Source organism: Anopheles coluzzii, chromosome X, assembly GCF_943734685.1.
Source record: "Anopheles coluzzii chromosome X, AcolN3, whole genome shotgun sequence".
NCBI classification, from domain to species: Eukaryota; Metazoa; Arthropoda; class Insecta; order Diptera; family Culicidae; genus Anopheles; species Anopheles coluzzii.
The window spans coordinates 18,666,261-18,679,183 of NC_064669.1; the positions used below are offsets into that span (position 1 = coordinate 18,666,261).

The 12,923-nt window shown below is 46.2% G+C and overlaps 1 protein-coding gene across 3 annotated transcripts in view; it reads right to left on the reverse strand.

Annotated features, from left to right (window-relative positions):
• Window positions 1-8,671, reverse strand: part of LOC120947777 (neuronal acetylcholine receptor subunit alpha-7-like) — a 91,305-nt gene extending 82,634 nt beyond the window's left edge. The window contains exons 1-3 of one of the 3 annotated variants that reach the window (XM_049608533.1): window positions 6,377-8,671; window positions 4,246-4,388; window positions 759-1,380 (exon numbers count right to left, since the gene is read on the reverse strand). In XM_049608533.1, coding sequence (XP_049464490.1) covers window positions 759-1,203 — 445 coding nt within the window. In that variant the 5' untranslated portion in view covers window positions 1,204-1,380; window positions 4,246-4,388; window positions 6,377-8,671. Of the gene's footprint in view, window positions 1-758; window positions 1,381-4,245; window positions 4,466-6,376 lie in introns of all 3 variants that reach the window. The other 2 variants (XM_049608530.1, XM_040363489.2) reach the window with 2 other exon arrangements.
• Window positions 8,672-12,923: the final 4,252 nt, after the last annotated feature.

Below are 12,923 nucleotides of genomic sequence, written 5' to 3' on the forward strand. Positions count from 1 at the left end.
AGTTAAATTTCGTACCTCTTGCGTCGCAAATCGCATGTCCCTGTCATCAAATACGTGCCTTTATATTCGAATACGTGCCACTACGGTCGTCGCAGTAACGGAATGTAACGTCACTGCGACGATCCTTGAGTAATTTTTTCTATCTCCTGCGTGGTATATACATATTTAGTGCATGTAAAAAGTAGCGATTTATTTTAAACCGACTTTACCTCGAAGGTTGTAAAGTGAAGAAAAAGTATTATCGTTTAATACTTATTTGTTATTACAAAAAAAACAAATCAAACATTTTACTCTGCGTTACGTAACACAAGCTTAGCTCCCCTGTCCCCAATGTAACAAATCTTAACATTTGACGAAATCTCCGCCCCTATTAGAGTTACGTAATTAATGGATGATGCCTATGTAGAAAACATTTTTTTTACAACAAAATATAAAAATTATTATATAACACAAGAAACCTATGACAGAGTGTTCACGCCTAGAGCGTGGCACAATCGTTACATATACTAGTGTTAGTGATAGGATTAGGATGAGATAGGTTAGTGTAAGAATAATTGTAAAATAAAGTTTAGTCTAAGTCCTCAAGCCGTCTCAGCAACATCAAATTTCTTTGAATTATTGAATACAGAGCATCTATCGAACAAAATTTTGTTTCATTGCATGCTCGATTGCTGACAGAGCGCTGCCCAAAGCGTCAATCAACCAGCTATGAGCAAACGCAATAACTGAAACATGCATGAACTGCAGCGTTTACTTACCAGGCAACATGGCGGCAATTCCTAGTATGAGTGGTAGTAGCTGCCGCACCGACAGCAGTACTACAGCAGTGGCCGTGTGGGTGCCAGCACAGCCGACGGCGCTACTGCTGCACCGACTGGCGGCGACCGGCGCCAGTCCCGACACGGCACCGATGATCGAGGACAGCCGCGTCTGCAGACCGCTTGGGCCACGGGCACAGTACAGCAGAGCGACGAGCGCACCGATCGACGCCGTAACGACCGTCACGAGCGAGCCGAGCGCATGGCCGGTAGGTGATGGTAGCGGTGGTGATATTGCCAGCCCGATCGTGGCAGGCTGTGCAGGGGTAAAGATGGTAGTGCGGTACGAACGCTCCGGTGCGCACGCTGTGGTGACTGTCGCCGCGAACGGTGAGATTGCGAGCAGCAACAGCACCGGCACCGTCACTGCCTGCATCACATCCATGGTCGTGGACCGGTCGCGCTACCGGTCGTGGCGCTGGTGGTGCTGGTGGTTCGGTGTGCTAGCGAACGCGGGCGCTAGGGGCGGGGCGGGCGCGCGCCTGTTCGCTGTTGGCGGGCCCGGTGCTGGTGAGGGTGGTAAGCCGTTCCGCCGAGGCCGGCTCGTTCTGCCTTTACGCGGCTGATGTTCAGTGGTAACAGCCCGGGGCACAGTGGCGACAGAAGAGAAGCGTGGGAAGGAAAGGGGCAGTTGATTTTTTTACGTTTATTCGGTTGGTTTTTGGTTTGTTTTGGTTGTTGGTTGTTTGTTGATATTGATTTAGGGAAGTTTGTTAAATGAGGATTTTTTGTTTGTTTGCCAAAGCAACGATTATTGAAGTTTTTGGTTTTGGGTTTATACGTTTTTAGTAGTATTTGTTGTAGTTGCAATAGTTGTTTTGTTGTTGTTTTCCAGACAATTGTTCGTGCAAGAATGAGTTTTATGTTTGTTTGTTTGGGTAAAGTTGAACAGGAGATATCACAAACATTGAAAAAGAAAGTGATACGTACAAATACAGTGACAAAGAGATAGAGTGACATGTAGTGAGAAAGAGAGTATGATGGATAAGAAAGAAAGAGAGAAAGAGAGAGAAATAAAGAGAGAGCGAAAGAGAACGCGCGAAGAAGACAGTGTGAGTAGTGTGGTTTCCAGCTTGTGGCGAAAATGACAGTTTTGAATAGGGGTGGGGGGGAGGGGGCGTGTTGTAGGACTATAGAAAATTCAGTTGGTTTGTTTTGATTTTTACTGCACCACTACAGTGCTATTTAGTTCGATATTACAAACACCGCGTGCACACTTCCGGTTTGATGGCTGATTTTTAGGGGTTAGTGTTTTTGATTTGTTATTTGTTGATTCGTTGGGTTGTGGGGCTAGGGAGCGGCGGGGTGGGTAGGTGGGTTGGCGAGGGAAAGGAGAGCTAAGTAAACGTGCGTTATTTAGTGAACTTAATTATTACTTGGCTTTGTTTAACAGTTTTTTTTTGCTTGTTTGGAGCACCTCGCATCCATTCTAGCGGTGCGTGGCGGATAAGGCGGAGTACGCGCTGTCGATTAGGATGCAGCAAAAGCTTTACTTTAATCAAATTAAATAGGCCGGTGCGGTATACATGTGTGTGGGTGGTTGTTGTTAGTTGGAGTTGATTTTGGAGAATTAGGCTCAGTTTATGGCGATTAGTTCGTTTTCTTTAAGGCGCAAAGTGGAAGTTACTTCTGCACGATTTTAGCGCACTGTTAAGGGTGGTTGTATTTAGCTTCATCCAGAATTCCGTGACTGCTAAACGCTGCTGCGGGGGCGAGCGACTGTCTGCACACTCTCAAACACATGAATGTAGGGTTCCCTTAAAGTTAGTAACCATTGCACACGTGCACGCACACATACACACGCACGCTGTGAGATCGACAGAGTAACGCATAACCGTGCGTTACGTATCGGCCCAAGTGTTCAACGCCTCTGTCAGTTTGTGCGTGTGTGTGTCTTTGTACAGAGTTGCCTTGTCAAAAATAGTCGAATCGACTCTTGCTGCCTGCTGCATGCGCACTATTTAGCTATTCCCCACAAGTGTTCTTTTTCGATGAACAGGCTTCGTTTTCCACACACTGCCACAGCTGCCGGTGTGTGTGTGTGTGTGTGTGTGTGTGTGTGTGTCAGTATCAGCGACCGACCGTCTTTAACAGCTGCGCAACGCAGCGTACGTTCTCTGGCTACGCGCAAGACGGCGCTAGGGGTGGTGCTGAATTTGTTGTTCTTGTTGGGGTGATGGTGTTTGGTGGTAGTTGGTGTTATTGCTGCTGTTGAAGCTCTTTCCAGTCCTGCTGTATACTGGTACTACAACACACCGTATATTTGTTTATGTGAGTTCTCTCATTAACTGTCGCTGCTGTCCAGACCCATGTAGACCCTTTCTATGTGTGCCTTTTATCCTTTCTGCGCTCTACATTGCTTCATTCTTTCCTAGTTTGCGCCTCTACCGTGATGTGTTCATAAACAGGCAGCAAATTATCTCTCTCTCTCTCTGTTTGTATGTGTGTGTTTGTGTTTCTTCCTCCTTCTTCTTCCTTGTTCTTTTTCTTCTTCTTCTTACTCTTCTTCGTTATTTCCCTTCCGCGGTGTCTGAATGAAAACGAGGGGTCCACGGGACGTCCCCCTCCCGTCGCTTGAGTCGAATGCTGGGAAAGATGGGTTTGTTTTAATTTTTAATGCCGTTTTTAATGCCGGTTTAATGCGTTTTGCTTTTCGTTTAAACGCACGAGCGTTTCTTTAATGCGTTTTTGGGTGGGTGGGTGAGGTGAGTTGGTTTAAAGGTGTTGTTAAACGGGGAGCTTTTTTTGTTGTAGTTGTTGTTTTTGCTTGTTTAGTTATTTTTACTGGCTATAATTGTTACTGAGAGGTATTGAGTTCACTTTACTTCCTTTGCTGCGGCCCAGCAACTGTGGCGCGAACCCTCGGCACCGATCGGCGAACCATAGTATCGAAGCGCGCGGCGGCGGCGACCATTTTGCCAACGACTGATCCTGCGCTCCTGCGTGCGAGCGGGCACGCGCGCACGCCTATTCCTGTCGAGAGAGGGCACCGGCAGGTGCTACACACTTTTTCTTTTGCCATCGCACAAGGGTGGGAGGGGAGGAAGAGCGTTGGTGAATGAAAGGGTGAGGGCAAAAAACAAAAGCAAATCAAAACATCCGCGCTAAAGCGCTGCCGCTAACCCGAAAAATGGAACTGGTCACTTTGTATGCACTTGCTTCTTTGACATACACATACACACACACATACACACACACACACACATACACACGCGCACTCTTTTGTTGCATGAAATGGGAATCGCAAAGGAAAGGAAAACGCAGAGACAAAATTATCGCAACATACGCGCGCTGCACGCTGGGTGGATGTGAAGCGTGAGAGAGATGTGTGTATGTGTATTATGTATGTGTGTGTGTGTGTATGTGTGTGTGAAGGCTGGTTTTGGCTATCGAACACTCGGCACACTCAAGCCGCCCGCCGACATACTTTTCATAATCGCTGCGCTGCAGAACCCTGATGCCTGATGTGCCTGTGTGTGCGTGTGTATTTTTGTTTTGGTTTTGTTTTTTGTCCACTTGACTGTAAGGTTTTATTATGTTCTTTTTTGTTTTTGTTTGATGTTTGGTTTCCTTATGTTAAAGTAGCGAAAGAAAGGGTTAGTACTGCTTTCACTTGCAGCACACGCGACACACACGCGATCGTTTCTCTGTGGACGGCGAAACAGAAACTGTCAAATATTGAACCTATCAAAGTGAGCCGCGCTCAACGCCATCGAACGATCGGGTATTGTGAAATGTTGGCTGGAGTAATGTGGGATTGTGGTGTTAGTGAATGGCAGAGAAAGAGAGAGAATGGAGAAATAGTGGACTTGTGTCGGAAGCTTGGGTAGGGAAGCGGTGGGGAATAAACACAGAACAGGGTTTTGGCTATTTATATGTAATATCGTTTCGCCTTTTCTGCAATGGCTGTGGTCAACACAAACAACACGCCAGCGTCGATCGTTAGCTTTTTCACACGTATCCGTAGGGACGTTTGTGACAGAGGGAGGGACCTTCTGCGTCAAGGGATTGCAGCAAAAGCGCACCAACGACGTGTAGAATCGATCATCGCTCACCACTCACAGACACACATACACACACACACACACATAGGAATACACAGTTGAGCATGAGTGTTCGGTCGGTTGATTGTCGTGGTACCCTCGACGGGAGATTGCGGCCCTTGCCGGAGCTGATTGTTGCGGGGCGTCCTTGTTGCTCGGTTGGCGCACCGGTCACGCTTTCGGTGCAGTGTGTCGCAACACAACTGGCAGCACCAAAACACATACACACACAAACATATATGTATATATATACACGTACACAAAGCCCAGACGGACTTCCGCATTTGCAGACTCGTATACTCGTGCCTTTTGTTGGAGAGTCGATACTGTTCCTCGCTGTCAATCGTATGTGCATGTGTTTTTGTATGTGTATGAGTGTTTGTGCTTTGTATAAGTGTTAAGCGTGGTCCCCACCGGGTACACGAACCAGCGATTAATAGCGGTCTGAGGCATAGCTTCACAAAAAAAAACGAGAAAAAACCGAGTGTTCCTACTGGTGCTGCTGCTGCTACTACTATTTAACTACTGCTGCTGATGGTTAAGAACGCACGAAAACACACGACGGATCGGCACGTGCGTTTGGTATGCTCTGCTCTCCACTGAAAAGTAGGCCCATCCGCACTGCACCGTACACGACCATTTCGTAGGAGTCTCCGGTGGCTTCACACCAACAGGTTTGTATAAAAAAAAAACAAACTATCACTTGGCACACCACAGCAAACCGAAACTAATACTTTGGCTTTTTTTGTGTAGGTAGAATAATTTGGCGTAACCTTAAACGGCCTCCAAGCTCCACCTTTCAACAGTGCGACTCGAGCGGCTCAAATTAACCCACACGAAAAGCGCTAACCTTTCCTGGACGTTTGCTCTGCCGGTGTGCGTCTGTATGTGTAGCTGGTTTGTATGTGTCGGAGATGTGGATAAAATGTGTGATCCAGACACAGGCACGCGGGTATGTGCGTGCTTGGCTGGAATTTAAATCACGCGTGCCGGCGCAAGCACATCGAGGGCTCACGATGCCGGCTGCTAGCAACGGTTTTCAATTGGAGAATTTGAGCAAGAAAAAAAACACTTAAACCACACACACTCAGACAAAAACGACACAGAAACACACACAAAGACACACAAAAAAGGAAACAATGGTCGAGCACTAGCAATAGCAAGCTTCTTTTTTTTTGTCGCACTCGATGATTGGTGGTTGATTGGTTGATGCAAATTGAGCGACTCCGGGAGTTTATGTGTGTGTGTGTACGTGTGTGCTTTAGCTGTTTGTTGTTTTTTTCTCTCTTCTCTCTCTTCCTCTTTTTTCAATTCGGAAAGAAAATAGGCACGTGCACACTCGGATTCGCTCTACACCAAAGTGGCCTGCATACACACGTGAGACGATTTCACTTTTTTCGGTACACTGAAACACTGTCACCCGAAATGTTTTGTTACGTTTATGTGATGTGCATGTGTGTGTGTGTGTGCGTATGTTTGTATGTATAGTGTCAGTGTGAATAGTGCTTTTTGTACCCGGGGCAGTCGACGGCTTCCACCGGACCAGGCAGCAAGATAAAAAACCCGTTCGGTAGGATCGAGCCGCTACGTTAAACTGAAGGCAGGCAACGGATTCACACCGTACCAAACCCCGAGCTCGGTTTATGCATTCGAAGCCTGTCCGACGCGATATAAAGGGGTAGGATGGGAGGAAGGGGGAATAGGAGTCGGTAGTGTACAAACCTTCTTCGTAATGTCGGTCACCGAACCGAAGCGGGAGTGCAAAGGAACACAAACCCGCGCACAGCATGGCACGGCATGGCGGCATCGGGCGAGTGAAACGGCACGACGCGGAAACAAAGCATCCCAAACACACACACACACACACACACACGCTGGACCGAAGCGAGCCGAAGTGCACGGAAAAAGCGCGTCAGAGTGAACACCGCTCGGACTCGGTGCGACGGCGATTGCGCAACGGGACACGCGTTACCGACGTAACGCTACAATCAGTAACGCCGACGTCATTGCTTCGCCTTTGGGGGATTCAATTGCTGGAGTTTGAATGAACAGCGCCAGCCGCGATCCACGCGGCCGTATAAAGGTACAGTCGATGCCACTTTTCTCCTTACTGCTCCTCATCCCATCCGTGGTTGAGTGCGTTGCAAAATGGCGCAAAACGATGACGTGTCACACGCGGGAAAGCATTCGAGCAGCCGACCGAGAAGGACGAAGATATAGGAAAGGGGTTTCTGACATTGCTGCTGCTGCTGCTGCTGCTGCTGATGCTTCCCGAAAGTGGGAATATGTGTGCGTGCCTACGCCGCTAGCGATCGGTATTATGTAATGCAGCAATCCTAATTTTTACAGCCAAATGTGGGGGAGAGTCATACCAAATAGAGACACTGATATAGCAATGGTTTGGTAGCAGTTTTTACTTAGTTGTAACGCATCATCGAGATTATAGTAATGATAACTAGCATTTAGCATAGCATGATGAAATGTGTCATTCCTACTTATGTGTGTGTGTTAGTTTTTTCTATATGGCAAATGCCTGCGTGCTTATTTGATTCCCTATTGTTACCATTGATGACAGGAAAAGGTCAGTACCGTTGTGTGGTTGATGTGTGGAAGAAGTGGTAGCAGGGACGCAGACATGAAGGGAAGGCGGAGGGGATAGATAGAAAGGAAGAATGGTGGTGAGTTCTGGACGACCCGAAGCGACGCATCCGAATGAAAAACCGCAATGGTACCACGTGAGACCAAATCCCTTCCCTCCAAATTCGTCCCCCTTGCTCACCACTATTGCGCTTGCCGTACGACGAGTCGGACCAAACTGGTTCATTTTGGTTTTTCGGACAACGTGCACGGCCCGAAGTTCACCCGATCGAGCATCCCGAGTGTGACCCGATGAAATGAACCCCACAACCCCCCTCAGGGCGGCCGGTGGAAGAACAATTGGTGCAAGGCAGGGGAGTTTTAGAACAGCATCTCTCGAGTGCACACGATGCAGGCAGATTATGATGCATGGTGCAGTTCATTCATCAGGCTTCAATATTGTACCACTATCCGGTGTGCACTTCCACCCCATACTAGATGTATCGACCGAGATGTGGCATTATAAATTGCCACTAGTCACCCTCTTGCTACCTACTGAATACGTCTCCATCCTCCAGGCGTCTCCATCCACCAGGCGGCTCCACCAACCGGGCGTCTCCATCCACCAGGCGGCTCCACCAACCGGGCGTCTCCATTAGCTAGGCGTCCCCATCAGCGACAAAAACGCTCCATTTCCATCAGTATGATGCCCTCGTAAAGACCCTTCACAATCATATTTAACCCTTCAACATGGCTCGTGTATTCGCTTCGATTTGTATTGATATGTATTGCTGTAACGCGCTTCGCATCAATCAACACATCTCCCAGCCACCGTCACCAAGAAAAAAAAAGCTAGGAAAGCCGCGGCCCGTTTGTTTGGAATTACGTGGTGCTCCTTCCATGGCCACAGACACACACTCGACGCGCGTGGAAGAATTTTCTTAGCAAGCCCACCAGCAGCCCGCAGCTCCGGCAGAAGGGTTAGCTTCGTTACAGTGGGCACGAAGCATAAACAAATCTGCGCGGGCATTTGTATTACACACACACACACACACACACACACACACACACGCGCGCGCGTGTGTGTGCCAGCTGGGTCTTTTTGGTGCTTGAAGGGGGAAACTTTCTCAGGCAGAACACACTTGAGCACTTCAGCTTAGCGTTCCCTTCCCCTCCCATTTGCTTGTGCTGTTTTTTTGTTATTTTCTTTCGTACTCAAAGACATTCCTGTGGTAAGGTGCACAAAACCTTGCGAAAAGTATTTGCCACCAGCTTTTCTCCTCCAACTGTGTGTTTGTAAAACGCCGTCGGGCACGAACGGACGTATTTTAGGAGTGGTTTTTCTTCTTTTTTTGCATCTGTTTTTCTATATATTGCGCCTTTGCTGAAGCGTTTTAAACGTAACTTCCGTTCCGGCATTCTTATGCTGTATCTTTTTCAGCCACTTCAAATTCGCCCCAACGGTTAGTAGTTTTGGCTTTGAGAGTGGATTTTTTTTATTCTCTTTTCTCTGGCCTGGTTAGTTTACCAGTCAAGCATGGAGTGGTTCTTGTTGGGTGCTCAATGGAAAGCCCGATCGCATGTATGTGTGCTCAGATCTGCTGTCCAGTTGCAGCTATCTGTTCAATTGAATTCCATCCAAACAAACACACGAATGCCGCACCGAGATACTCATTGGCAGTGCTTCCTGTTCTTTTTTCTAAAAGCATTCTTGTGAAAATGCTACAATAATAAACCTTATACCCTTCTTGCCACATTGGTTTGATTTCCACCACACTTACAACAACGGGGCAAGCAAACAAACAAAACATTATAAATGAAACCAACACAGCTCACGGTGTCGTGTAAACCGGGAAAGAGGGACTGTAAAATAAGAGAAGGTGAAGGTGTGGGAGTGAGGATCACTAAACAAAAAACCATTCACACAAACACTCACACATACACAAACAAGCAAACACACAATGAAAACCGCTCACGTAATGTACGGGAACATATTTTCCCATTTTTGCCGCAATGAAGCCAGCAAGAACCACTCAGCAATCTTTACCGCGCGCCCTATGCTTTCCGCTCGAGCAGAAGCAGCATCAACCTACCTATGCTAGGTAGCAAACAAAACCACCCCGATTCTCTCTTTGCACTTCAAAAAGAAAAGGATAGAAGAAGAAAAAAACCCGCAAGGAAAACGCAGCAATGCGAAATGCCGTGCCCAGATTCCGAAGGTGTTTGAGTAAAGATTCCTGTTTCTTGCTGCAACCTGCGGGCATTTTGAGGGATCTTCGCCCTGCCCTGCGCTGCAGACAGGTTCATGCAAGGGTAGGTAAAACATCGATGTATATATTAGTTTTGTTTTGTTTTGTTTTTTTTTCTTTTACGAATGCTCCCAAAGCGAAGGCGAAGAAATGGAACTGCGAAAGCAATGCTGGGTGTATCCTGGGCACCACGCCAATTATGACTATACGAGATGTAGCGGCAGTTGCTCGGGTCTAAGGTGCGAGAAAGCTTTCCTTCACGACGCATCCACCAAAAAGAGCTACTAGATCGCAACATTCTACGTACAGTGCATTTTTTTCTTTTTTATAGAACTGAGGAAAGGGCCCAAAACACCCCAATCCAGCTTTTGGCTCTTGATGAATGGTACAAGATCGTGGATTAATAACTGGCAGCAGCAGAGAGTTTTGATTTTTTTTTTACACAAAATGTAAACCAATTGTTTCCAAATGTTGTGCATGTTTGGCAAAAAGTTCAAAAGAGTCTAAAGAATCTTGACAGTGATCTTTAGAAGATGCTTCGCTTGGTGCTTTATACCCATGCAGACTGTTTTACAGTAGGTGAGAGCTCTGGCAAACACCATTAGGGGAACAGAAAACTTGCGACCTACATCAATCGCTTGCGAATCTTGCAGTTGCACAGGGTAGTTATTCAAAACAGATTTCGGCAGCAGTCGTTAGCGCAACGGGGTGTCCCTGTAGCACACCAACACGCTAACGAATCACATTTGCACGCTCGAGTGAGATCAAGCGACCCAGTAGCCGTAATGTGTGTCATGCCTGCCAACACTGCGCGCTCACTGATTAAGCAAACTGCTGTGAAATGTAGCGCCCTTTTAAACTGTACACACATACACATAGATACATACACAGCTACATCCTTCAATATGGTGATGGGACGGGACCAGGTTGCAGTAGAAAGGCGTATTGGGAATTAAGAATAAGCTAAACAAATATTTCTTCAAACTCCCTGCAACCCGTTTGCAATGGCTCGCAGTGCTCCTTCCAGCATTCCCTCTCACTCTCACTGAATATTCACTCCCTTTTGTTACCCTGCTAGGAATCGGTGCCAGCACTTGGATTTGTGTTTGGCAGAGCGGCAAATCACGTACCAGTGCATTTCCCCGCCTTCCCTGTTCGTGAGTCGTATCGCCAGCCCCGTTTGTGCAGTTTAAACTATTGTTTCCGATAATCTTTCAACGCGGCCGGGTGAGGAAAACTTCTTTCTCTGCTTTCCGTTTACGTTCAGCCCTGAAACAGCACTTGCTGCCTATCGATCAACGCACGGTATGTGGTGGCAGCATCTGCAGTTGCATTATCTGCATCCAATCGCTGTATGCATCTGGTAGTGGCAGTAAAGGCAGGCAGTCGAAGCACTGGTGTTTGCCTATTTGATTGTTGGCAACTTTGGCACCTTGTCCAGGATTGTTTCAGATTTTTGGATGTTTTTTTGTTTTGGTTTCAATGTTTGGCTGTTTCTTTGTGTGTGTGTGTGTGTGTGTGTGTGTGTGTGTGTGTGTGTGTGTGTGTGTGTGTGTGTGTGTGTGTGTTTGTGGGAGGTACTGTGTTTATAATGAGCTCGGTACACTGCAATAAAACTACTGCGGTGCAGTGTTGGATAATGGGATTCAGCTGAACATACCTCGGAAGCAGGAGCTTGTTATTAGGCTATGATTTCTTGTATGTTTGGATAAAGTTGATCAAAATCTTGGTTATTTTTCATTTTGATTTAAATTCCGAGTAAATTATTACGGAAAAAATAAGCTGGTATTTCTGTTTAGAATTGAGGTGCACCTTGAGATAAAATTGTAATCTTTGTGAATTGTTTGGACTTCAATGTTGAACCTGCGCAAAACCTAGCAGTTCTTTTTTTTTACGCATGGTTACTGATCTCCCTATATCTGAAAAACAAAACTCGCATATTTACAGGAGCATATTACCGTCGCAAAATTCTCCGGGTAGTACATCATCCGCTAATCATCCAGATTTTGGTCTCCGAACTCAGTCCTACATTGCTGTACAATTAAAAAGGAGCATCTTCAAATAATTCTTTCGCAAACAATTCAAACCATTTGCTTTGGCAAACGATACCGGGTAGCGGCAGGACCTGCAGCACCTGCAGATATAGAGTCGTCAAAACGTTGCAGAACAGTGCTAGCGACAAAATCAGTGCCCTGGCACGGCAGTGAAAAACCACACAAACCCTTGCGACCCGTTCAGATGACCCTCCTCCATCCCACAGTGGAGCGTATTGAGCGAAATGACACGCTTGCACGGTGAGGGCGGATGGGCAAAGCGCAAATCACCGATTTAGATGCCACGAGATTTTGGCAAATGGCACATTCCATTTGCGTCGCGACGGTACTTCATGCCAGTGTGTAGGGCAAAGAGACGGACCAAAATGAAAATAGGAGGCTGAATCCCAATGGTTTGAACTATTAAACCTTGATGACCTTGCGGAGCGTGTTAATTACGCGTTACGAATTAGATTGTGCAACACGTATATATATACACACACACACACACACACACACACATATATATATATATATATATATATATATATATATATATATATATATATATATATATATATATAATATGGATGTTCTATATATATAATATGGATCTGTGCATGATGAGATGCATGCACCAAAATTTATACGTTTTACAATGTATGTCGTTAGGAAGTGGGGAGGGCCAGTCTAATGGTACAGTCTAACAACACCTGCCCGTATGGAGTTCAAGCCCCGAATGCACCATGTCCTCTTACACAGGACAGACTATTCTGCTATGTCACTGAAAGCCAAGCCTTATCCACATGCCCACAAGCCTGGCCTTGTGACCGACAACGGTTGTTGATCCAAAGAATAAGAAGAGGAAGTGGTGATCTATTTCCTTGAAATATTTCTGTACTGTTTGATGATAGCCAGTGCGATGTGTTACAGTACATTTTCCATAATCGAACAGCACGAAAGGGAAATACAATGACCTTGCATACAGATTATTGTCACAATTCACAAACTTTTGCAATGATTATTAATCGATAAATGTGAAAATGAATACATAGCTACACGTACGCAGCTGTTCACACATACTTTACTTCTTTAAAATTTTACGCAGTGGAGTTCTAAATGTTTACCATCTAAACGAAGTGCTGGTGCGTTGCTATTGGAATGTTTAAATAAAAAAAGCAATTCAGCTCAAAACATTGAAAG